Source organism: Saccostrea echinata, unplaced genomic scaffold (assembly GCF_033153115.1).
Source record: "Saccostrea echinata isolate AGI-Se365-2 ecotype Australia unplaced genomic scaffold, CSIRO_AGI_Sech_v1 ptg000054l, whole genome shotgun sequence".
In the NCBI taxonomy this organism is placed as follows: Eukaryota; Metazoa; Mollusca; class Bivalvia; order Ostreida; family Ostreidae; genus Saccostrea; species Saccostrea echinata.
The window spans coordinates 40,436,369-40,464,363 of record NW_026889803.1 but is presented as its reverse complement, the minus strand read 5'-3'; the positions used below and the strand labels follow the sequence as shown (position 1 = coordinate 40,464,363).

Sequence of the window (27,995 nt, the reverse complement as noted above, 5' to 3'; positions counted from 1 at the left end):
TCAATCCATCCAAGGGAACGAAAAATCGATTGCTCTCTATTAGGATTTGATTTTTTTCCCCAGAACTAATGACTCTTTCACAAAGTTCCGTTGCTGAATGCAAAGATGGCGCAGTGATGTCTAAAGTGTATCGCTCCTGTGGGATCCCACTGGAAAATGATGCATTCGGAGTTGGCATTTATCGAGCGACACGGTGTCACCTTGTACGGTACATGAGAAAAAAATATTCCTCCCTTTCTTCACCGCTGTAACCGGAGACAATGGCGTTTCTAGGCAACCTGAATGGCGTCTCCGCCTGAAGCTCACATAATAAATTCAAAATTAACAATCTCCAACATTGGTCGCCATATCCCGCAAGCTATTGAGTAAATAATTAATGACATCAGCATTTGATTGTGTTCCCTGGTGTGTTTCATTTGTTTTCAAAAGTACTGCATTTTCAAAAACTTTTTTTTTTAAATCGGCGCAATTTGAAAAGGTTTAACCGCAAGACAAACTTTATGGAAGTGGATATGTTTATTGAAATGTGAAGGCTGTGTACTGTGTGCTGTTGTCCTTGCTGTTCAGTAGAGGGTGACAGTATTAAGAAATACGACAAAAGGGATCTTTAACAAATTTTCTTTTCAAAAGAAGAGTTATGTGTCCGAACATTTAAACGTAGTTTGAATGTAAAAAAAAATCAACACAACGTTATCTGAATGGTCACCGCCATGAAAAATTTCCTTAAGTTTAAGACGGGGGAAAGTCCTGACGTCCGGAAGTTTGGGGAGGAGTACTACCTGAGAGAGGCCAAGATATGGCGACCCTTCCGGATCTGTGGTGTTTTCTCTATCGCCATAGCCCTTCCTCTAGTCCTAGCCTCCATACTGAACGACAACTGGGTGTACGGAGAGGGTAAGTTCACACCTATACTTCTACTGATACGTTATATTGTTAATATTCAGTAAGTAATTGGTGTTCATTAGATTGTGTTATTTATATCTATGTAAATGATATTCTATAATGAATGTAGCTTTTCATAACACGATCCAATACTTACATGTATACACATACAGGAGTGATACATACATGCATTGCTTCCATAAAAAAAATACGAACAAGGTTAATTTGTGTCGTTTCTAATCATGTTTTTAAAAATGATTTTAAAAAGCTTTATTCCAAAAAGAATATATATATTCCATTCAACCAAATAGCCGCGATGCATGTACTTTAAATTCTAAAGTAAATAATAATGCCCTACAGGGTGTTTGCAAAAACTACAAAATAAAAACACGAAGCGTGAGGAGAAAATGTATGTAGTTCTATGCAATTTAAAAAAAAAAAATCAAACAATATGGTGTGTAGTAAAATCAATACAAGGCTGCAGCAATGCAGTGGAAATACAATATACATCGCAGTTTATTAATGATTTCAACGCTTCGGTTAAGTCTGATCTCGGTCGGTTGCACTTCATAAATTGTATGTATCTTGTGTATCTTTGGAATGTTATTTTTTAAAGACAATGTGGAACTTTATTTATACAATAGTTTCATATTTACGATTGAAGTGGTCGTCTTATTTAAATCTATAAACGCTTAAAAACGGGAGTTGTAAATGTGTCCCAAGTAATCGTAGAGTTCCTGTACTGAACCTTTTTACAAGCCTGTTTTTGATATTACAGAAAATCCTTGTCCTAAGGTTTTTTATTATTATTATTATTTTTCAAGTTTACGAGTTGAAAGTAAAATTCGATAGCAGAGGTCATTTTATCGTCCAGTTAATCATAATCATTTAATTTCTTTTTTTATTTATTGTCTCAAATTATTTAAGCAAGAACTGCAATACCTTTTGAAGAGGAGAAAAAAACAACACTGCAGTTCTGATCATGATTGTGGCTGCTTGCGTCATCGATTTTTTTTCTCCTCCGTTGTAGGTTTCAGGTTGCGAGTGTGATATTGATTTGGCTAAAATCTAATCAATCTCGAATCGTAATCACGATCTGACGCCCAGCGATGTTTATTTCGTGGCAGAAAGCCGTAACTTGTACAGTGGGAAAACATATATCGAATCATTATTTGATCGTTTGTCAATGGAATATTTATAAGTTAATGATTAATCTCTGTCCAGTATTTAATTAAAGGTTGAAGCTTACGAGATATTTATTGACAGTTATCAGTTTAGATATAGCTTTCATAAAAGATATAACATGAATTCTTCCGTTACTGTGTATTAAAATAATGTATTTATTAAATAAATGTATTTCAAAAAATTGAATGAGTAATTAACTGCTGTAGAAGACCAAAAAAAAAAATCATTTGAACGATAGTGACTAATCGTAGTTAATCGAATCTTTGCACTATTAATAGTAATACTATAATAGTATATAATTCATAAAACATTTCGGAATTTCCACAGACAGATATTGGTATATTGATTATGATACGACGACTGAATTGTATCATTGAACACAAAGCAAATTCATAGTATTGTCTTGTGCAGTAGAGATTTTTTTTAAATTTACATATACCTAACATAAAATCAATATGAGGACAAATGACATAATTTTTTTTTATTTTCAGGTTTCCGTAACGGAATGTGGAACAAGTGCTTTCAAATGACCAACGCCAGTGTGAGCCCGATTTGCATAGACAGCACGGTCCAACGTACGACTAATAAAAAATTCATAAATACGAAGTCTTCATTATCTCTCTATAGAAGCAATTCATATACAGAAACTATTTCCTTTACCATAAAATGCTAAACCCTTCCACAGACAAAACACCCTACGACACCAAGCTATGATTTCCAAGTATTTTTGATATACTATATATTGCATATGTCTACTATTATTATTTCATCTACGCTCTAAAATGGAAAGATACAGTTGAACTTCGATATCTCGAACACGGATATCTCGAAGTCAGTTGGAAGTCCTAGCTACAGTTTTTTTGTGTATTTTAACCTCAGTATCTTGAATGCCTGGATATGTCGAAGTTTTTTCCTTGGTCCCATAGAGTTCGAGATAATAAGATTTGACTGTATTATATTTTCTTACGTTGTTAATTGTAGGTTGGCAGAATGCCGTGATCGGTTTGATGATTTTCTCAGCTTCCTTCGGATTTATCGCTTCCATTTTAGCCGTTTGTGGAGTTTGTACATCACCACTGCCCAAAAAGATTTATTACTTCCATTCATCGGGAGAAATATTTTTAGTCTGTGGTAAGGATTTCTTTTATTTTGATTTTTCTTTTTCCTACACTTTCTTGGTTATTAACTGTTGGTGGTTTTCTGGAGTAGTGAATCTAAATACGGTCAAAATGTATTTTATTTTCGCACATACATATATGTAAGATGGAAATGGAGAAAACTGTCGAAAAAAGATTAAACAATTACAAAAAAAAATACTACTGGAGTTGAAAATGAGGCATACCATACTATTAATCTCAAAATTCAATGTAATCCTAAACATTTTCGTCAGTAGTTTTTCTTAGATGTTCACAGTCTTGAATTCTTTTAAAACTTTATGAAGTATGAAAATTTGCAGTTATATCCCGTAAAATTTAATTATTTTATAACAGTTTATTGAAGCAAATAACAGAGTATGGATCTCTGGAAATGAACACTTCACCTTTAGTGATAAAATTACATATTAGCATGTCAAGCTCACTCCCCCCAAAATAGTACATAAAAAATGAATGATATGTTTACATATACATGTTTACATTCTTTTATCATTTTATTTGTTTTATAGATAAAATCCTATCTATGTAACTTAAAAGTAAACTCTGAATTTCTAGTGAAAAAACTTTAAAAAGAACCGAAGTTTTACAATAACAAAAAAGAAGCTATTTTAAGGAGTATATCATAATATTTTTCATAAACTTCTCGTTTATATATGCTTTTTAAAAATTTTTCAGCGATAAGTACAGGTGCCGCCTTAATCATTTACCCGGTTGCCATGGAATCCAACGATTCGTCCTCATCTCACCAGTACGGCCCGGGTTACGGGCTAGGTTGGGGGAGTGCCTTCTTCTTTTTAGCCGCCGCTTTTTGTATGAGTCTGGATGACCTAGTTAGAGAGTCCGCCAAGGCCAAAATTTGTCGACTATGTTTCAAGTCTCGCCAAGGCGACAGACGAGAACAGTCAGTATGACATCACTTCAGGAATTTGGGAATCGTTGCTTCCAGCTTATGGTGGATGTCACATCACCTGTACAAGGTTGGAACGAGGGTGCGTTCTTGGCAATCAATTGCCAATTCTACAAGGAAACAGGAATTAGAAAAGAAGATACCTTACAAAATGGAATCAAAATATTTGATTTTTAAAATATCGAAATATACAGAAAGGATATACATGATCTACACTCATTTGGGTATCATCTCTGCCTGCTTCAGTTGGACTACCCATTCTAGGCAAGTTAACCCGTTTGACGAATTACCTGTAATGTATATAAGTCAAACTTTTCCAACTAAGTCTCCAGATACGTGAATTAAATATATATCACTTGATTAATAAACTCTTTACCAAATTTAACTCGCATGCGCTAATTTTCTATCGAGCTAAATTTCTTTTTGAGGAGACTCGGGTAGTCCAGTTGCCGGAGATGTGTCTCATTAAATCAATATTTCACACGGAAAAGTACTAATCAGTCTTTTCTGATTTAAGAACCACAGTGACTGTATTACCTATATAGTAAATCTATACCACGCTTTCCAGCAACATATGTATTACGTATATACACTGATTGTATTTTCAACTACAAACCGAATGTACTCTGCTCAATAATTACTACGATTAATTTATGTCGGACACAAAAAATGTGTATGGTTGGAATTTCCTTCTTGAACATGCACTCCATTGGCCTCAGTATCATTTGTACATCTTCTTTGATTCGCGAATTTTGCAAGAGGATTTTCAAATTTTCCTTCACAGGAACCTTCTTTCACTATTTCTCCAGGCATTATTTTTACGGTTAACCTTAAAATATCACATTTTTCAATTTCCACGTATTTTTTATTCGTTAAGCATTGACCACTACACATTATATTTCGTCACACCTCATTGAGAAAGTCATATACAATGGGAAAAAAAATCATGAAATGTAATTACATATATTCTACATGAAAAATGTTCTCCTCGTAATAATCATGTTATCTCACTGTAAGATATTCATGATGTCTCGATTTAAGATATTCATGATATCTCACTGTATGACATTCATGATATCTCGCTGTAAGATATGCATGACATATGTATCTCATTGTAAGATATTCATGATGTCTCACCTTAAGATATTCATGATTTCTCAATGTGAGATGTTCATGATATCTCACTGTAAGATATTCATGATATTCCACTGTAAGATATTCATAATATCTCACATGAGCATTTTTTGATAACACACCATGAGAAATTCTTAATATCACACCGTACGATATTCTTGATATTTCATTGTAACAAGGTATTCTTGATATCGCACTGTTAGGTATTCATAATATTTCACAAAGATGATTGCGATATCTTGCAGGTATTATTTAAGGAGGAATGACCCTCTGCGAAGAGAGATAATTCTTAAAAAAAAAAAAAAAAAAAAAAAAAAAGACTCATTGTTTTCTTTATAAAATTTTCATCAACAATAATTTGTATCAAATATTGCACTTTATAATATACTGTTTGATTAAATTTCATTTCAATTTCTATCTTCTTTTACTTTTCGGAAAATACCATTATTATAGGAAAACTTTGTAGCAGAGGTCGTTCATCCTTAGTCTTTGTCAATAACTTAACAAAGATTATGGCACATGTGATTAATATTTGGTTGGGGATTTTATTTTTGCATAATGAAATGGTGATTCCCTTAGGTTCTAAAATCTCTGCAAATTTTATTTTGATAAATGGTTTATTATCTTGTGCAAGCATACTAGTCTAATGCATTATATTTCAAATTTCACCGATTGTATGTATCTTTCTTTGTTAACAGTGTTATGAATATTGCTACTCAACCCATAATATGTAATTTATTAATTTGTTATTTATATATATGTTTTCACTGTTACGTTTTTGTACACGATTAAACTTTAACAGTCAGAAATCTCTTGCATCTTTTATTCAATCGAAAAAAAATGTCAACATTGCATGCCTAACTGTTTTGTCTCTACAGTAGAGTTTTGTGTACTGTAAATTGAATTCTATTTTTCAATGATTAGCGATCTGATAATAAATCTATTTGTTTATATACATGTACCATCGTAAAAAACAAAATCCCACTCCCCCGTCCAAAATGTCATACATGAAAATAACACAGTTTACCTGTAACATTGGTTCTATACAACACTGTAAATTAATTCTATTTCGAATATGTACATACACTAGCCAAACGTATGAAATACACTGTCAAAATTTTCATATACATGTACTTAGTATTTCCATTGTCGTTTTTAGCTCACCTCATCGCAGTAAGGGGGGGGGGGGGGGGGGAGGTATGTAATACCCTCGGTGTCAGCATCGACGTCCTAAGTTGAAGTTTTTGGAGCAGGTTTCTTTTCAAGTACTTCTATGTCCTATATTAATCAGAGATGCATGGACGATGGTTCTAGTATGTTTCATTGTACCAGTCAAGGTTTCAGATGCTACAATTTCAGCGAAAGAATGACCACGTTAATGTTTTTGGAGCAGGTTATAGTTTTTGGAGCAGGTCTCATTTCCAAGTAACTATAAGCCTATATTGACCAAACTTGCATGGGTGATATATCTAAGGATGCACACTACCAGGCTTGCTTCGGATGCTGGATCTGACCTAGTTTCCGGATGAGTGACTAGGCTAAAGGTTTTGGAGCAGGTTCCTTCTAGAGTAACTGCAAGCCCTAAGTTAACCAAACTTGCATGGATGATATATATTATAAGGATGCACACTACCAGACTTACTTTGGATGCTGGATCTGACCTCATTTTTCCGGATGAGTGACCAGGCTAAAAGTTTTGGAGCAGATTCATTCAAAAGTAACTGCAAGCCCTATGTTGATAAAATTTGCTAGAAATGATCTGATAAATCTATGGAATTGCTTCGATATTGTCCAAAGTTGCAAGAAATGATAAATCCATGGATTTGCTTCGGATGCTGGATTTGACCTATATTTTCTGGATGAACGACCAGATTGGATTTTTTGGAGCAGGTTCCTTCTAAAATGACTATAAGCCGTATGCTAACCAACTTTGAATTGAAGATACATTATTGATGCATACTACCAGTTGCTTTGGATGCGGGTTTGACCTACATTTTCCAGATGAGTGACCAGGTTAAAGTTTTTGGTGCAGGTAAATTACAAAGAAACTGTACGGCCTACCGGTACCTAAACTAAAATTGCATGAATGATGCATCAACGAATGCACACTACCAGAGTTGCTTCAGATGCTAGACTTAACCCACATTTTCCAAAATGAGTGACTAGGTTAAAGTTTTTGGAGCAGACTCATTCCAGTGTAACTTCAAGCCCTACCTAGAACAAACTTGCATGGATGATGCTTTAAGGGATGAACACTCTAAGACTTGCTCCAGATGCTGGATTTTACTTAATTTTTCTGGATGAGTGACTAGTACAAAGTTTTTAGAACAAGTCCATTCCCAAGTAACTGCAAGCCCTATCAAATCAAAATTGCATAAATGTTGCATCTGGATTATTAGTTTAGTGTGGGACTTTGCCTTACTTAAAGATAACATTCGTTGAGGTGAGCTCTGTAATCTTTGATTACCTATGTTTTTATTTGGTATCGAAGTCTTTTTTTTCTATAAATTATGTTTTCTACCAAAACTTACTTCTGCAAAAGACCATGCACCCTGGGAGCTAATATCTCCACCAACCCGAAAAATTCTACATTGAGAAAAGTAAAGGATATAATTATTATATAAATATCTTGTCAGCTTTAAATATATATTTAAAAACCTCATTTTATATTTAAGAAATGCTTTTTAAAATGATCAGTCCTCGTTTTTACACATGGTTAGTGCATGAGAGTGTACCATTTCCTGATGAGAGAGAAAATTGTCATCAGCCGAACATTTTTCCAGTTCGACCTAAAAATTATAGCTGAGTCTTTCTTGCCTTAGGACACTCCATAAACTCAAATGTAATTATGTTATAACATTTGCTATATTTGGGGGAAAGTACGGATGAAATAGGAATTTCCTTTCAATATTTTTTATCTAGAGGTAATGAAGGTGAATCCATGAAAGTACAATTCTAATAAAAAACTATCGATCAGATGATACAGTGTGAAATGATTATATCAAGGGCTCTCATGAATTACTCTTGCGTGATCAAAGTATGAAATAATTATGAACAAGGACACTCATGAATTACTCCTGATTGATTATACATATACATGAATTGTATATTAAATTCAAATATTTATTTTGGCCCTCAGTTGAATTTTCAGGTCAACTCCACCTGTTAAGCAAGTTTGACATTGAAAGGTCAAATATACTGAAAGAAAAGAACGCATATTTTTAACTTACTCTTTTTCAAGCAGGCGGGAGGAAAAGAGTATATCGACATAGATGCTAACTGTATGCCAACGCATGCGTAACAGAACATGACGGGTCGGGGGCGATTCTGTCATACTTAGGGCGGATTTGCCTATGGGCACAAAAAACTATTGGTAATAATCAGCATTACAATACCATGACAGCATTTTACAGGCACATGTTTTTCCGTTTGTGAGCCAACATAATCTGATGTTTCAGCAAGACAATGCTAGGTCGCTCGTTGCTAGACTGATTTCATTGCGACAAACAGCGGAAGGACACTAGAGTGACCTCCAAACAGCCCCGACTTGTCTCCAATTGAGCATTTATGGGACAAGATGGACCGACGAATTCGAAATCGAAATCCGATTCCAAACACCACCAATGAATTGAGGCAAGCACTTCCAGAAAAGTGGAATAACATACCTATTAGAAGAAATAACCACCTGATCAATTCCATGCGCAAGAGAATACGAGTTGCAGTTAATGGGGGAAGAGGACACAAGTAATGTTAACTTCGAAATTTTTAATTTTAAAATTCAGCCTCCACTCCCTATAGTCAATAAGTGTGATGTCTAAATGTCGTCTGAAGTGATATCATGCCTTGATATATGGCATTTATGAGTTATATATTACATATAATTCCATTTGGCTACCATTGTGTTGCACAGACAAAAATGGTATACAACCTTTTACATTTCAGTATGCGTTTCTTTTTCCTTTCAGCATAGTAATCACATTTTGCCACCCAAAATGTTAGGATAAGCAATCGAATGTTTCGATGATCTCAATTTCAGGCGCAGGAGAGTTATTAAAAGAGTCGTGGAAAATATTTTGTTGTAGAAGTAATAAAAGAATATGTAAAACATGTAAGTAAAATTTTTAGGCGGAAGCTTAAACATTTTCTAATTGTGCGTATTTTTTGTGCCCTAAAATATACAATTTTTTGAAGGCATGGTATTGTCACTCTCTGATCGTTCATGCCTATTTTTTTTTTCAGACCAGTGAGCTATAGACCACCTTCATGTTACTTCACATTTAGGTTAAAAGTAAGTGCAGATTCTGTCTCGTTAGTACCGCTGTACTTAGTAACATGTGAGTTTACAGTTCACAACTGATAAGACTGAACGACATATAGAGATTTGACGTTACTCTCACAATATCTAGGTCTTTGATAATCAAAGTAAGTAAAAACTCTTCTCTTGATATTGCTCATAAAGGCTTCTTCTCTGAGCGTCTGTCCATTTTGGGTTATGGTCAATAATCACTTCTTTTATTGACCATAACCCAAGATGGACAGAGGCTCAGAGAAAAAGCATTTTCAAAAGTTCACATATTTGAATGATTTTTCATATTTATGTAAATTTTCAATAACATAACTTATTTTGGAAAACAAAGAGAGATAACTATAATTTTGGTAAAACTTGTGTTTTTCTGACTTTTTCACAATAGAATTCAACGTAAATTATCTTTAAAACATCCCCCCATGAAACTAAAATTCCTTTTTACAGGTATTATAAATAGTTATTTCACAAATTCATACCAAAGCTTTTGTTGATTCTTTTACCAATTTCAAATGAGATTACAAATTTAAAAAAATGCACTTTATTAACCATATATATTGAATTTTACATAAGTTAAACATACGGAAAGATTTAAGGGTCATTTATCCATTTGCATGAGTATTTGAAAATCTGGTGATGTTGAAAGGCCCGATTTTCAATGGAAAATTTTTTCTACCCCCCTTATGAAAAGACTTGTAAATAAGAGCAATGAACTTTTTGACACTGTTTTTAAAATTATTGATCAATTACTAATGAACTCTTCTTTGCATTCAAGTAAGTTTTAATGGCTAAATTGCTATTTATATTGAATTAAATCGGTTTAAAATGTAGACGGGAATCGAGAGTTAGCGTTCGTATTCTTTGTAAATAAAAAAAAATACTACATACACATTATTTTTATCATACATATGCTTACATGTAGTAACACCGTTTATAGCTTTTAGTACTGCAAGGCATTGGACATGCAAAACTAAAGTTGAATTAATAATTTATTCAATAAGAATGTGTACCAAAATATTAACTGCAGTGTATGTCGTCCTCAGTTTTAAGATGGAGTTACCCTACGTCATTCTCCTACTCTTTACCCCATGTCTCGCTGACAACTCGGCGACAGTTCCAATGACGAAGACCCATGCCTGGAGTGGTAATTTCGAGGGACATTTCATTCTACCCATCACACATGGAGATTTGATTGGATGGGAGGCCATTATCACCTTCAATATCCCTGTTACAAATATCCAGGTATAACCTAAGCTTTTTTGCAGCTATGTGTCCATTTCTGTCCTTGTCCACAAAATATATCCAAAATACCTTAAAGATTGTCAATAGCATTTCAAAGTGAAAAGAATATCTATGGGGACAAGATAGAATCGGTTAGATTTTATAAAGGATATTGACAAATGAGTTAGAATAATTTATACTGAAAAGAAAAAGAAACGCATACTGAAATGTAAAAGGTTACCATTTTTGTATGTGTAACACAATGATAGCCAAATGCAATTATATGACATTGTAATATCTAACTCATCATCTTCATATATCAAGACACATATGACATCGAATCAAATGGTATTTCAACATCACAGTTATTGACTAAAGGGAGTAGGGGTCTGAATTTCAAAATTCAAAATTTCTAAGGTCAATATCACGTGTGTCCTCTCGCTTTTACTTCCGTTTGTATTCTCTTGTACATGGAATTGATCAGGTAGCTGATCCTTCCTATAGGGATATGTTATTCCACTTTTCTGTAAGTTGTTGCCTCAGCTCATTGGGGGTGTCTGGAATCGAATTTCGAACCTGAATTTGTCGGTCCATCTCGTTCCATAAATCCTCAATTGGAGACAAGTCAGGGCAATCTCGGTATCACTCTAGTGTCCATACACTGTTTATCTCAATGAAATAACTCTAGCAACGTGCGGCAATGCATGATGCTGCTGAATCATCAGATTATCTTGGCTCACAAACGGAAAATATGTGGCTATAAAATTGTGTCACAGTATCATTGTAATGCTGTTAGAGATTCGTTAATAACTACCAATTGTGTTTTGTGCCCATATGCAAACTGTGCCTCTCATGATCCATTTTGCAAGCTTTAGAGTACCGCTTGTCTCTACGTCGATATACTCTTTTCCACCCGTCTACCCAAATAACTGTAAACCTCGATTCATCACTGAATAAAATGGTCCTCCATCGTAGCATTGTGAACCGATTAAGACCATGTCTGCGACACCAGTCCAGCCTGCTCTCTTTGAGCCTATTGCTGCTAACATTCCTGGATGCCGCAATGCCAGATTCAGTGAAAACACTGTACATAACAGGCTCAAAGAGAGCAGGTAATACAAAGATTTGATGACAACGCAGAATCAAATCGGCCGCAAACAAATTTAGCATTTTCAAAAAGTACTTTCACAATTATAAGCATCCAAGGAAAGCACAAGATATTCGAAGCTAAAAGAGGGCCCGATCGTTTTTATTTCAGAAAACCAAATAAATAAATAAATATGAAAAAATAGAAATTTAGGTACATTGATACATAAAAATTGATTCATCGATTTGATAAAAATTTCTTGTCATCAAGATCACCCCAACTAATGTTATTGTGATTTAAATTCAAGACACGAAGTGAAGGTTGACCCATTCTAAGGTTATAGGGTAGAACCAGTTTTATAAATTAAATTGGCAGTAAACAGGAAATTGCTATATTCTGTTTCTTTTAAAACATGTCCTATAAAATTGTGTTTCCAGAATTTTCTGAAAGATTTTTAAGCTTTTAAACAGAAATGAGTGGGATTTAAAAAATCATAATCCGCTTAATTAATCTTCGCTTTAGTGATAATTTACGGCGAAAATTAGAGCTTAACGGGTAATGTCGCGTGTAAAGCACTTAGTGTGAGCTTATCTCACTAAACAAGCACTGCTAAGCGGTATTGAAAAGCGTCTTTGATCTACAAAGTCATCGGCGCTTTGTTTGAGTCTCAGAATATTCACTCATCAGTCAAACAGGAAACTTCATATTTTTTCACTGTTTTGCCTAATGATAAAAATTGACCAAGCAAGTTTTAATTAGTGCATCAAGCATTACAATGCAATGTATTGTAGGACAGTTATATTTTTATTTAAAAGAAAAATTAATTAGCTTGCAATTAAAGAACTTCACTCGACACTCCAATTTTCCTCGGGATGTTTCGCATATATCCATATCAGTCTTTCAATAAAAAAGATCAGCAAAAGTAACTGTTCTTTGATGAGAAATTAGCTCTAATTACTGTTATTAGAATATATTCTGTTTATCCTTCCTGGTGCTTATCTGCATCACTCTCAAAATTTACATTCATCAGTCAAACATGAGATTTCTCTCTTTTTCAATCTTTCATATACCCAAACTAGGCGTTGCATAAAATAATAAACAGCAATGAAAAAAATTGTCGAAAAATCCTTCGATATGATTACTGCATTGTTAATTTAGATTCATATGAAAGAGAATAATCATATAAGAAAATGTGAGTGAAAATATTCCATCCAGTTTGTTTTTCAAAACTTTTTAAAAAAATAAAAGAATATATGATAATTTACACCTTATTTTCAATACCATAATGTAAAACAAAAAATGGACTTCATTTTATTGATTGACATTGCATTATAGTGCAGCGCAATAAAATGCAGTTAAATTCTTATTATGGTAAACAGTATAAATTCTATTGCAAACAAAACAATCCATTCATCACTCCAAAAGGAATGTTCATTTCTTTTGGATCTTTTGCACATACCCAAACTAGTCATTCGATAAAAAAATAAATCAGCGACACGTTACTTTATGAAAGTCCTTCGACTTAATTACTGATTGTTAATTTTGATTCATATCAAAGAAAACAAATATTTAAGAATATGAGAATAAAAAAAATGCTCTCTAGTCTGTTTTTGAAACCTTTTTTTTAAAGCATAGATTGAAAAAAAGTGTGTGCATTCAATCAGTTTTTAAATTCAATTAAGAAAAAAAATGACTAAGTTAACTTTGATTAGACAATTTGGCAGGCATCACAATGTATTGCATTGTATTGCAACAGAGGGCAGTATGGTGCAATTGTACTTGAATTTAAACAAGCACAATTATTATACTTGTCAATGTATTAGAAATATTCCCCACCATCCACCCTCCAAAGACAGCTTTTATATACAATTTGTCCTTGTGATTGAATGTTTATTTGGAAATTTGCATAATGTAAGTTTTGTTTTAAAGTTCGATAACTCAAATGATGTCCCTTTGAACAACGTAGACAAAACGATCATTGATTTCTGCTTTATATTATGTAAATGTTTAAGCAATGCTAACGAGTACCAGGCTTGTAAACTATATATAAGACGTTAGAGAGACATCCACAAATGACCATGTGTTAAAGTCAGAGTAAATAACGGTTACGAGTATATGTCGCGTGTAAAGCACTTAGTGTGAGCTTATCTCACTAGACAAGCACTGCTAAGCGGTATTGAAAAGCGTCTTTGATTGTTCTACAAAGTCATCGGCGCTTTGTTTGAGTCTCAGAATATTCACTCATCAGTGTCAAACAGGAAACTTCATATTTTTTCACTGTTTTGCCTAATAATAAAAATTGACCAAGCAAGTTTTAATTAGTGCATCAAGCATTACAATGCAATGTATTGAGTTCAAGTTCAAGTTCAATTTATTCACCCAAACCAAAATGTTGGTACGGGGTTCATTAACAACATATATACATTATATACAATCTGGTCAGAGGTACAAAAAACATGACATATGATTGAAAAAGGAAATAAATAAATAAGAGAGGGGAAAATATATCAAGGAGGACAGACAGCATCATAAATTTTTAAAATAAACATACATAGTTTTTTCAGCATTTTTTCGTTTTTGGTTGACATTAGTTCCATGAATTTAATAAAATTAGGTCTGTGGGAATAATAATTGCCCAGGTAATTTTTTCTTACATCAGCTAAAGTTTTACATTCTAAGATATAATGAAATTCATCATCAGTTTGATTATTATTAAAAAGTGTACAGTTTCCATCACACAGTGGTATACCATACCATCTTCCAGTCTCTACTGGCAAATGATGATTTGCAGTTCGAAATTTTATAAATATTTTTCTAAATTTAGGAGATAACTTATCAATATAATGTTCAGATCCAAAGTTTTGTTTAAAGATTCTGTAAATCTGTCCTTTTGAAGAATTATTAACGTCACTAGACCACTTTTGAATAAATTGATCTTGTAATATTTGTTTTACAGTAGCAGTTATCCATTTATAATTCATATTGACACCCTGTTCGTACCATACATTTGATAAACCACACATATTACATATTTTCTGTATACAATCTAACCATGGGTTTGTTAAGTTTCCATCACAGAACAGTTTAAACATATGTTTGTATAAAACATTTACAATTTTATTTGGCGGGCCTGAAAAAAGCTTTGCCCAATATGAAATCATTCTACAATATACCGAAATATACAGAGGAAAGCGACCTGTTTCACCATAGACCATGTACGATGGCTTGGAACTGTTCAAATTAAATACATACTTTATAAACTTCAAGTGCAAACGCTCAATAATATCAAGATTTTCATAGCCCCATATTTCAGAGCCATATAGTAAAACCGGAACTACAACTCTATCAAAAAGGTCAAATTAACAGTCTACTGGTAATTGGAATTGTCTAATTTTTCTTATAATGCCATACATCGCTTTTTGTGCTTGTTCATATAAGTGTTTTTTTTTTTTGTTTTACAAAAGGAACCTGTGCGTGAAAAAACAACGCCTAGATATTTAAACTCTCTAACATTTTCAATAACTAAGTTGTCGTAATAAAATTTTCTTTTTAACATAGGACCCTTTGAAAATACTAGAATCTTCGTTTTTTCGACATTCACTTTCAACTTCCATTCTAAACAATATGTCTGAAATTTATTGATTGCATGTTGTAATTCATCGGCTGATTCAGCCATAATAACAGTGTCATCCGCATAAAAGAGAATCAACAATTTAAAATACATCAGTAATTCGTTCTCAATGGTTCTTGAAATACTTTGTAAGCCTGCAATATTCTTGTTCAGTAAAAAATCTTCAAGATCATTAATATACATTGAAAATAAAAAAGGTGAAAGATTTTCTCCCTGCCTTCCTCCTACATTACAACTAAAAAATTCTGTGGACATGCCATTTATTTTCACCATAGATTTAACACCTTTGTACATATTTTGAATGTATTGAAAACATTTACCATTTATACCATTAATATGTAACTTAGTCCAAAGCCTGTTTCGCCATACAGTATCAAATGCCTGTTTAAAGTCAACAAAGGCGCAAAATAGTTTCTTTTTTCTTTGCATCAAGATATTTGATAAAAATTGTAAGGTAAGGATATGATCAAGTGTAGAATAGTTTTTCCTAAAACCCGCTTGGTTTTCTTTAAGTAGATTAATTTCATTTGCATAAGCTTCCAATCTAGTATTTAAAATACAAGTAAATACTTTTCCTAAGCAACTAAGCAATGTTATGGGGCGGTAATTATCAGGTTTAGTCGGGTCTCCTTTGTTTTTATATATAGGTTTAATTAAACCAATCAACCATTCTTCGGGAACAAATCCACTTTCGTATATGATGTTAAAAAATTTTAAATAGACTGGCATAAATGTATTTAACGTTGATGAAATATGTTCATTCAGGATATTATCAACTCCAGGGGATTTACCTTTTTTATTTTTGAAACAGCTTCTAGTATTTCATTTTCACGAATAACAGAATTCAAAAACTCGTCGGATATGGCATGGGTTGCATTTGTGACGGATGGTGCATTATTACTATATGTATAGTTCTCTTCATTATCGCTTTCATTGATATTTTTCAAGAAATCATACATATCATTTATATCAACAGAACACTTTTTTTCTTTATCAGAGGTATTTAAAATTTTCCAATAGTCTTTCGAATTTGATGATTTTTGTGATAGATCATTTCTGTATTTTTGTATGCATTTGTCCATTGTTTTTTATATTCTTTACTCATTAAGACAAGACTATTTTTATTCTCTATTGAATTATTTGTTTTGTATTCTTTTTGTTAGATGAAATTTTTTCCTAGCCGTTCTGCAGTCTTTGTTAAACCATGGTTTATTACGCTTAATATTGTCTGGTGTTATATTTTTATGCAATCCAAATGTTTCCTGTGCCGCATTGGTAAAAACAATACTTATATCTTTTGCAATTTTAGAAATGTCAGATTCGTTGACTGTGTCAATGTGGAGGGATAGTTTCAATAGCTTTTACGCTTGACAGGGCAATATTACTACAAAACTGATCGGCTTTATCTGGGCACCACAACTTCACACTCGACGCGGACTGGTTTACACTTATGCACGTATTTTCTGATCGAGTCTTGAGACTAGAGATTGTAAAAGATATTGGCCTATGAACATCCGATAAAAGATTGCAAAAATCATGTATATCAAAATTTTGTATAACTTCTATAACATTTATACTAGCCAGAATATAATCAACTGTACTACAATTTTTACATGTAACTGCACCAATGTTTTTATCATTACCTAAACGGCCATTAACTATGAAAAATATCAATGTTCTTGCAAAAGTCTACTAATTTATAACCAAAATTATTAACACTCGTGTCTTGAACTATTCTCTGTAGGGGTATTGAACGTTTTTCAAAAATGATAGACCGTGCTTCAGTAAAAGTACAGTAAAAGAAAAATTAATTAGCCTGCAATTAAAGAACTTCGCTCGACACTCCAATTTTCCTCGGGATGTTTCGCATATACCCATATCAGTCTTTCAATAAAAAAAAAATCAGCAAAAGTAACTGTTCTTTGATGAGAAATTAGCTCTAAGTACTGTTATCAGAATATATTCTGTTTATCCTTCCTGGTGCTTTTCTGAATCACACTCAAAATTTACACTCATCAGTCAAACACGAGATTTCTCTCTTTTTCAATCTTTCACATACCCAAACTAGGCGTTGCATAAAATAATAAACAGCAATGAAAAAAATTGTCGAAAAATCATTCGACATTATTACTGCATTGTTAATTTAGATTCACATGAAAGAGAACAATCATATAAGAAAATTTGAATGGAAATATTCCATCCAGTCTGTTTTTCAAAACTTTTTTAAAAATAAAAGAATATATGATAATTTACACCTTATTTTCAATTCCATAATGAAAAACAAAATGGACTTGAAGTCATTTTATTGATTGACATTGCACTGTAGTACAGTGCAATAAAATGCAGCTAAATTCTTATTATGGTTAACAGTATAAATTCTCTTGCAAACAAAAAAAATCCACTCATCAGTCCAAAAGGAATGTTCATTTCTTTTGGATCTTTTGCGCATTCCCAAACTAGTCATTCGATAAAAAAAAAAAAAAAAAAAAAAACAGCAACACGTTACTTTATGAAAGTCCTTCGACTTAATTACTGATTGTTAATTTTGATTCATATCAAAGAAAACAAATATTTAAGAATATGAGAATAAAAGAAATGCTCTCTAGTCTGTTTTTCAACCTTTTTTTTCAAAGCATAGATTGAAAAAAAGTGTGTGCATTCAATCAGTTTTTAAATTCAATTAAGAAAAAAAAATGACTAAGTTAATTTTGATTGGACAATTTGGAAGGCATCACAATGTATTGCATTCTATTGCAAGAGAGTGCAGTAAGATGCAATTGTACTTGTATTTAAACAAGCACAATTATTATACTTGTCAATGTATTAGAAATATTCCCCGCCATCCACCCTCCAAAGTCAGCTTTTATATACAATTTGTCCTTGTGATTGAATGTTTATTTGGAAATTTGCATAATGTAAGTTTTGTTTCAAAGTTCGATAACTCAAATGATGTCCCTTTGAACAACGTAGACAAAACGATCATTGATTTCTGCTTTATATTATGTAAATGTTTAAGCAATGCTAACGAGTAACAGGCTTGTAAACTATATATAAGACGTTAGAGAGACATTCACAAATGACCATATGTTAAAGTCAGAGTAAATAACGCTAATGTCCCGTTTAAAAGACTTTGTGTGAACTTATCTCACTCAACAAGTACTGCTAAGCGGTATTGAAAAGCGTCTTTGATTGTTCTACAAAGTCATCGGCGCTTTGTTTGAGTCTCAAAATATTCACTCAGTCAAACAGGAAAGTTTGTTTTTTTTTCACTGTTTTACCTTATAATAAGAATTGACCAAGCAAGTTTTAATTAGTGCATCAAGCATTACAATGCAATGTATTGTAGGACAGTTATATTTTTATTTAAAAGAAAAATTAATTAGCTTGCAATTAAAGAACTTCACTCGACACTCCAATTTTCCTCGGGAAGTTTCGCATATATCCATATCAGTCTTTCAATAAAAAAAAAATCAGCAAAAGTAACTGTTCTTTGATGAGAAATTAGCTCTAAGTACTGTTATCAGAATATATTCTGTTTATCCTTCCTGGTGCTTTTCTGAATCACACTCAAAATTATTGTCAATATTATTGTCTGGCGACATTGAAACCAACCCTGGTCCGAATGGTGTTCCTATTCATAGTTTAGATATTTTTCACCTTAACATTAGGAGTATTAGAAACAAAAGAGAAAGCTTAACCTCTTATCCTTTGCTTTACAGAAACACACTTGGACGCAAGTATAAGTAATTGCGAAATTTCAGTTGAGGGATTTAATACAATATTTCGAAAAGATAGGAATTCGCGCGGAGGAGGAGTTCTTGTTTATATATCTGAATCTCTTCGAGCCATAAGACGCGATGACCTTGAACCCACTTTAATAGAATGTATCTGGTTAGAAGTGTGTGTACCTACCTGTAATTTTTTTTCTCTGCTGTGTATACCGTCCACCAAATAGCAACAAATCCTTTTGGAATAATCTTATGTGGTCTATAGAAAAAGCTTCTGATATTTCCAGTAAAATAATTTTAGCTGGAGACCTTAATGTAGATTTCTTTAACATTCCTCGAACACACATCATGAATGAAATTCTGTTAAAATACAATCTCACAAACACTATCCATGAAGCCACTCGTATCACGAGCTCATCGAACACACTTATTGACCCAATTCTAGTCAATCCAGATATTTCAGTTCTTCACTCAGGCGTGTTATACACAGACAGTGCAATAAGCGATCACAAAGGGACATATATTTTTCTTAAATCAAGCGTTAATCTAGACCAATCTTATGAACGTAAAGTGTGGGTATATAAAAATGCGGACATAGACAAACTAAATTTACTCATTGAAAATACCGACTGGGCAAACCTCATTTGTAATGCACAAAATGTTAATCAGGCAACTGAAAACTTTTCTTTGGCATTCATGAATATAGTTAGACAATGTATACCTGAAAAATCTGTTATTATACGGCCGAAAGATAAACCATGGTTTGATTCCGTATTGCGCAAAACTCTTCGTATAAAAATAGACTTAAACGAAAAGCCCAAAAATGCAAAAAAGACTCTGATTGAACAAATTTTACAAGTGAGAAATAAGTTTAACAATATGAAAAAACATGCAATTGAAAATTACAAGAATAATCTAGAATTACATCTTACTGACGCTAGCAAAAACAACTCGAAACTATACTGGAAATTATTGAAGAATGTTTTTAAAACCAAAGTTGCTACATGTATTATATTTATCGAATACCTGTTCCACAGGTATTCGAATGAACCATTTGAGCGTTGTTTTTACTTTCTAAAGAAATAGGCGTGTCATTATTTGACAATCAACGTTTTAAAGAAAGCTCAAAACGTTCCATTCAAACGGAGAATTTCACCACACTCCAATGCGCTTCACTGTATGATCGATATCAAATGGATTAAAAAAAATGTTTATATGAAAAAATACAAAGAGTAGAAACTATGAAAGATGCCACTGGCGTTTGTTATTTGTTGCTCCGTTGTTAACTAGAAAATGCATATAAAAATGTACTCTGTGCCACGTTCAGAACACTAGCGCTTTAAGGTTAAGGAAAACGAGCAGCATCCTTTATGCATTTAAACAGTTAAATGGACAACAAAGGTTTTTTTTTTCATATTACAATACCCATGATCGTCTGTTTGGTCAGGGAACCCACTGATAATTGTATTCACCGATAGTACAACAAAGGAATGCAGAAAATCGCCTTAGTTACAGTCTGACTCTGAGAAACCTAGAGCTCCACGTTTTTTAAACGTGTTACAAATGAATTGTTTGTAATTGTGAGCATGGAAATAATAGAATAAAAATAGACAGCACGAAAAAGCATGCAAATGCATGAAAAATAATGTCCTATGTGCCTTTTCGATCGCCTTGATTTTTTTTCAAGCGTAAAATTCCTGTAGTATCCGTAGTAACCCACAATGGAATTCAACTCATTCAGATAAGCTATATTGGTACCCCATTTGCTACATGTACTCTGACGCCAAAAAATATAGTCCCATTTCACATGTAAGCATGCTTGTTCAAAAAGAAATTTTAATACATAAGTACAGAAAATATTGCAATGAAGAATACTTATTGACGTTTGAATGAATTCAAGAGAGATTGAAATACATTTTTACATATATTATTCAGTGGTGAAAAATGAAACTCAAGAAAACTTTTCTGTTTACCATGTCCCCACGTGCTAGTCACTTCCTAGCCACATTTCCGTGAATAATTTACCTTATCTCGTTGTAGTCTCCCTAGATCTCGCCAGAGCTACTGTGAGAGATACTGGGAACTCCTCGGATTTTATAATTTGCAGAACACCGAAAAATAAAGTGTTCTGAACACATTAGTAGGGGTGAAGATATTCAGATCGCAAGATAAACCACGTGCTGATACCCTGGATCTGTCACGCGATGATGCCGATGATTTCTGCATAGTATTCTATGTTTCACGGAGCAGTGCAAAATGTAGAAAAATTATCCTTGTGTCATTGCAGCTGTAGCATATTCAAAGCAATATTTATATATGTTGAACAACTTTTCAACTTTTATTCATCATGCCCTTTTACCACTTAATTATTATCCGGAAAATCATAACGATTTGCGTTCATATCGTACACACTCCCAAGTTGGGGAGTACCTGTTGTAAACTCATTTTGAATAATCATTAATTAGTAATTATCGAAGAGAAATTAATATGAAATTAAAATATAATATCAACAATTAAGACTTATTTTAAATCAATTTTTCCAAATATTTTATTCATGATTTTATCATTAAGAATTATTTTACTGAACTAATAAGGAAATGACGTCTCATTTCTTCATGTTCACTTTCTAACACAACCACAAATAGATCGGTCGCTGCTGCGGCCGATAATGACAGATTAAATAGCTCAGCAATTTCATTATGATAATATCCCTTTATATATTACAAGGCATTTACCTTACCTCTTTGAATTTCAGTAAGGCGCTGCATCTTTCAAGGTCAATATCTGTAGAAATTTTCAACGGACATTTTACATAAAAATCAATAAAGTTTGCAAAACTAGTCCAATTTATCCAAAAATTCCAGTCACATGGCTTTTAACCCGAAGCTCTTCGGCAAACTACTCGTGGTCATTTAGAGTCATGGTTGAGTGATTTCTTATCGCTTCATGATTTCTGAACTTTATTTGAAGCCAAAATAAATTCAGAACTTTATTAACCACGATGTAATGATATTGTTGCAGATCTATACTTATAAATTAATAAATTTTGCAAATAAACTCCGAAACGGGTGCTCCAGAGTTCTTACTTACTCCTCTAACAATACACTAGATACAAGATGATGTCCGTAAACTATATTTAGATTTCACTCGCATAGTAAGAATCGTACATTAAATTAAAAGTCTACTTTTATTTTCTATAAACAGCCATGAAATAGCAAAAACTTGAGTACGGTGGTGTTTCCGGTTGGCGGATCTAAGTTACTGGCAATTTTTAATGAAACTGACAACAAGCAATCGTTATTTATTTCATAAAACGTCATCACTGAATTATTCAATCAAAACTTGATTTAAATTATATAAAAGAAATAAGTTGTGATAACCAATTAAAAAGGAAAATATGCAAATTATTTTCGTCATTAACCGATCTTAATATTGACGGAAGCTTCTAGAACATCATATAGCATCGAGCCCGATGTTAAAAAAAACAGAGGCGCTTATAGCTGCATAACATAAAAAAAAAACTTTTCTGTGATTGGTCATTGAAATCATGGTAAATCATTGTTAACACTATAAGTTATGAATATATTTATATATCGAAAGACCATTACATATATATACATGTATGTAGTAGGTTTTCCTAATAAATTTATCGGTAAAATTTGTATATATTCCTTACTTAGAGCGTCGTGGCAACGAACCCGAAGTACAATTTGTACTTCGTAATAAACTTGCTTACATGTAAAGAGAAAATTAATGAATAAGGTATTGTTCAAAAACAATTAAAGATGTAAAATTTTGTGCTTTAATCAATACATTTCATTTTTTTTTTTTTTTTTTTTTTTGGAAAACAGTCTTTTGTATCAAATACTCGGTCTATTTATAGGGCATTAAAAGCTAATTTTACACAGGTACTTGAGTCTTGGTTTATAAACATGTACGTACCTTATTGATATGTAAAAAAGTATAGTATATTATTTACATATCAGTAAGGTACAAACATATTTATAAACCAAGACCCAAGTACCTCTGAATTTTGACCCCCCTCCCCCCCCCAATCAATTTATCAGTAAAATGTGCAGATTCAGTGCATTTATCCTTGACGGAAATGAAATAAGAGCATCTGAAGTACAATATCCATAACATAGTATAACAGGTTTCACAATAAACGTCAAGTTTTTACAAAGGGGGTGGGGGGTGGAGACGTACATTTACTTCTAGCGAGATTTTGAACAAAGTATTAAGCCTGTGGGCTGTCAGTAGAAACTACAAAATATTTTCTGTCGGTAGTAGTATAGATTCAATTCCTTGCGCTTGCGCGTCATTTCATCTAGTATATTTAAAATATATGCGTTCCTTTTTCATTCTGCATTTTAAGTGGCCCGTCTTTCTTTTTTTTCAATTTGATATCATTGTAATCACTTACTGAATATCAAACGATTTCTACAAAGAACATCCTCTGACAGAACATAACAGAAAAAAATGTACAATATACGAACAGTTATTGCACGTTGTGAAAAAGAAACAAAGTTGATCCATAGATATGCTAGTACCGGTATTGCTTTAATCATTTGATTACGTATTAGTCACCTACACTGTAACATTACAGTTCATATGGGCATTGTAATTTACGGTAAAAGTCAATGTTTTGATGGAGTAACGCTTCATTCCAACCCTATACCATTTAACCTTCATCTAACATTATCGTTTTGTTCTTCCCAAGCAATATGTTGGTACGGTAAAGAGAACAAGTTCAGACAACAAAATCATTCTCCTGGTAAACAGACCAGACAAAGGAATAGTGAAACAGGGAAATTCGCTGGATATTCAGATCGGTGGACGTTACACCGGAAGTACACAACCGACAGCGACAGCCGACATTGTAGATCTATCGTTCGATTCACAAGTTGTTCCAACTGTTGTAGATGGTATATGTTCCTTCAGTTCTGTTACAATGATGAAACATATGCAGGCATCAATATGAAAAAGAATACTGAAATCAGGTCTCTTCAAGTTCAAATATTTTTTGTATCTCCTAAACAACGTTTGCAATGGACTTTTTTCCCTTACAACCACAAATTATGATGTATAATATTCTTATAGCTGATGCAACAAAATACAATTATGATGAGGTTCTTATGAAGTCTATTATGTTCTACGAGGCCCAAAGATCGGGTAAACTTCCGGCAAATAACCGAATTCCATGGCGTGGTGACTCCGCCCTCCATGATCAGGGGGACAACGGGGAGGATCTAACAGGAGGGTGGTATGATGGTAAAATGCTTTTGTTGATCTCCTTCCATTTTGTGAATTTTTGTTTTGTTATATTCCCTGCATTTAAGTACTTTGGGGGGAAACCGTGCATCATAAGTTGACCACAAACATTACAATACATTCATTCTAAAAATATTTTCTTTCAAATAAAATTTAGGTGCTTATGGTTATTGTATAAATTGATCATATTCTAGCTGGTGACCACGTCAAATTTGGATTTCCAATGGCTGCTTCAACAACTCTCCTAGCTTGGGGTTTACTGGAATACAAGGATGCTTATGAGAAAAGTGGACAGTTGGAATACATGTATGACTGCATCAGGTGGCCACTGGAGTGGATGCTCAAATGTCATACAGGACCGAATGAATTATATGTTCAGGTAGACATGAATAAGCTTCATTTATAGACAGATGATCAGTGAATAAAAATTATAATACTATAACTTTGGTGTGGTTTGATATTGTTCAAGGTAGGGGATGGAGGGCAGGATCACGGTTTTTGGGGCAGACCGGAAGACATGACCATGTCAAGACCAGCATTTAAAATCACGGCCAGCAGACCCGGAAGTGACATCGCTGCAGAATACGCAGCCGCGTTTGCTGTGTCTTACCTGGTCTTCAAAGAAAAGGGTATGACTCAGAACACAAAATTTTCTATTTTAATCCCGTTAAACCAATTAATATGTCTAGTTTTAACTTCTGTTAATAGACCCAGCATTTGCTACTAAGATGCTGACTCATGCTAAACAGTTATATGACTTTGCGGTTCACCACAAAGCCAGATACAGCGACAGCGTAAACCAAGCAGCCGCTTATTATAGGTAATATCAACCTACTCATACAGTTTACATGTAATTGAATTAAAATTCTTAATTTAGTAACTGCAGCTGTTATTTTACGAGATTAAAAAAAGGATTTGAGTACTGTTCGAATGGTTTGCTTTAGATCAGATAAATATGAAGATGAGTTAACTTGGGGTGCTGCCTGGTTGTATAGAGTTACAAATGACACTAAGTACCTTAACTGGGCAGAACAGTTTTATATCACAGGACCGGATTGGGGACAGTCCTGGGACGACAAATACTCCGGAAATATGGTAAACACTAGTCTAATATAGTCAGCCCTCAATCTCTTGGACGTTAAATAGTTACAATTAGATTAAATAAGTGAATATGTGAACGAATATTGACACAATTTTTATTTCAGAGTTACTTTTTATTTGTCTATTTCAATAGTAAATGATTGTACTAAAGAAATGTTTTGACCTGTACATGATTCTGTTGTAAGTACCTTGTTTTGATATCATTTATATAGTTGTCATACATTTCGTTGAATTAAATTGAATTAATTTATATAAACATTATTTTTAGATCCTTCTCTATAATATGACTGGAAAAGACATTTACAAGAATGATATAGAGGCAACATTTAACGATTGGATGCCGGGCGGAAGTATTCCGTACAGTCCTAAGGGAATGGCCTTCCGGTCCCAATGGGGCGCACTCAGATACACTTGTATGTTTAAATTTTTTTCAGTTATCGTTTCTGGAATGAATAAGTCAATATTAAGATTTAATTTATGGAAGATATTGAAACTTAGATTTAGAATATTTTTTGGGGATTATAACATTATCGCAATATTTGGTGGGGGTGATCATTTTTATGTTTCCGTCAAAATATTTTCTACTTAAGTAGTACGTTTTCACAATTTATCTGTAGTTCCTGACAGCACCAGCAACAGTACGCAAAAGTGACGAAGATGTAAAGAATACGCAATAATGTAAAAAAAAAAGTTTAAAAAAAAAACAGAAGCTAGGATTGAATTTTGAAGGAATGTCGGGTACAGAATTGTTGCCCGAACAGTGCTGCAGAGTGCTACTTTATCAATACGCAATTTTTAAAAAGTATTTTACATTCATGTATGTTGCACTTTGTCATTTTAATGATAAATTTAATTCGATATAAGAGCATTTTTTTTTACTGAGCCAGGTAACATATTTGTGGGATCGTAATACATTTTTTGGCGAAATCATTAAAAAGGGTAATCTTAAGGTTACATCAATTTACGGAAACATGGCATACCTTTTAATAGCAAACATGGCTTTCATGGCCCTGTTGGCTGCGGATGTTGGAATTCACCCCGATGAATACCGTCATTGGGCGAGGACACAGATAGGGTATGCCCTCGGGGACAGTGGTCGGAGTTTTGTTGTTGGGTTTGGAACTAACCCTCCTAAAAGACCACATCATAGGTCTAGGTGAGTAGCATTCAACAAATTATTACTAGTCACAATAGATCCTAAGGTTTATAGTTTACTTTCATTCACTTCAGAAAAATACAAATGGATTTTTCCTTATTTTTAGCGAAAGTTAGGGTGATTTGGAAAATTGCAATTAAAGCTTTAGAATTGATGGCCAAAGAGAAAATCAAATTTAGGTTAACAATATGCAATTTAGTGGCCCAATTGGCTAAGATTTCAAGAATCGAAACAATGCATGATCGTGAGCAGTATATAATGTAGAAGAATAGCTAGACATCAATAGATTTAAAAACAAGTTTCATGCATATACAAAAGAATTAGCTGTACCTATTCTGTGGTTAATGGATATTCATAATTATCAAGTTCTGTAATGCATAATTACATGTATATCATGTTCTGAATTTTGTATTTACACCAACCCAGGTACAGTCACAATTAGAACGAGACACATTTCCTGCGTGCAAATCGAAAGTAATCAGTTTTTGTGAACGATTTATATTTAAACCACTAGTATATTCATGAATCATATTTTCAACTTATTAAAAGAATTAGAATTATGGACAATAACGAAACTGTCCCTTTGTGCTACGATAAAAAAAATAGCTAATTTTAAGAAGACTAGAATATGTCAATTTACCCCCCCCCCCCCCCAAAAAAAAAAAAACTTTTCAATGCCACCATATTGATAGGGAGACCAATTTCTGTATCTTTGCGACACCAGTTTCTAGAGAGCGCCAAATTTTGTTCTTCAATTGTGTGTAAAATAAAAGTTCACGCATAGGTTACAGTGTTATTTGCTGTTAATTCCTTTTCAGTTCCTGTCCGAGTCGTCCATCTCCATGTTCTTTCGCTGACCAACAGCAGCCTGGTCCTAATCCCCACACTTTATATGGGGCCCTGGTGGGCGGGCCTAACGGTAACGACCAGTATACAGACGACAGAAAAGATTACGTTAGTAATGAAGTGGCGTGTGATTACAATGCAGGTTTCCAGAGCGCTGTAGCAGGTACAGACTTTTTTCTTTTTATCAGTATTTGTGGTGTTTGAATGATGGAAATATACATGTAGGAGTATACATCGCATTAAGGTGTATTTTTAAAAAAGAGATTTACAATTAATTTTCATTTTATTTTGAAACACTATGATACATCAGTCATATTTTGTTATTTTATTTTTCAGGACTGAAGCACCTTAAGCTATAGATTTTTAATATGTATAAATGCACATTAGAC

At 33.2% G+C, this 27,995-nt stretch overlaps 1 protein-coding gene across 1 annotated transcript; it reads left to right on the top strand.

The window, feature by feature from the left end:
* On the top strand, positions 1-27,995 carry LOC133172689 (endoglucanase 4-like). The gene is made up of 15 exons (XM_061307640.1): positions 1-894; positions 2,559-2,642; positions 3,049-3,198; positions 3,897-4,063; positions 10,622-10,807; positions 23,953-24,157; positions 24,333-24,503; positions 24,698-24,882; positions 24,973-25,132; positions 25,212-25,323; positions 25,448-25,598; positions 25,873-26,017; positions 26,595-26,760; positions 27,579-27,769; positions 27,943-27,995. Exons 1-15 carry the CDS (start codon positions 699-701, stop codon positions 27,963-27,965), a joined length of 2,292 nt encoding a protein of 763 aa, XP_061163624.1. The 5' UTR covers positions 1-698; the 3' UTR covers positions 27,966-27,995.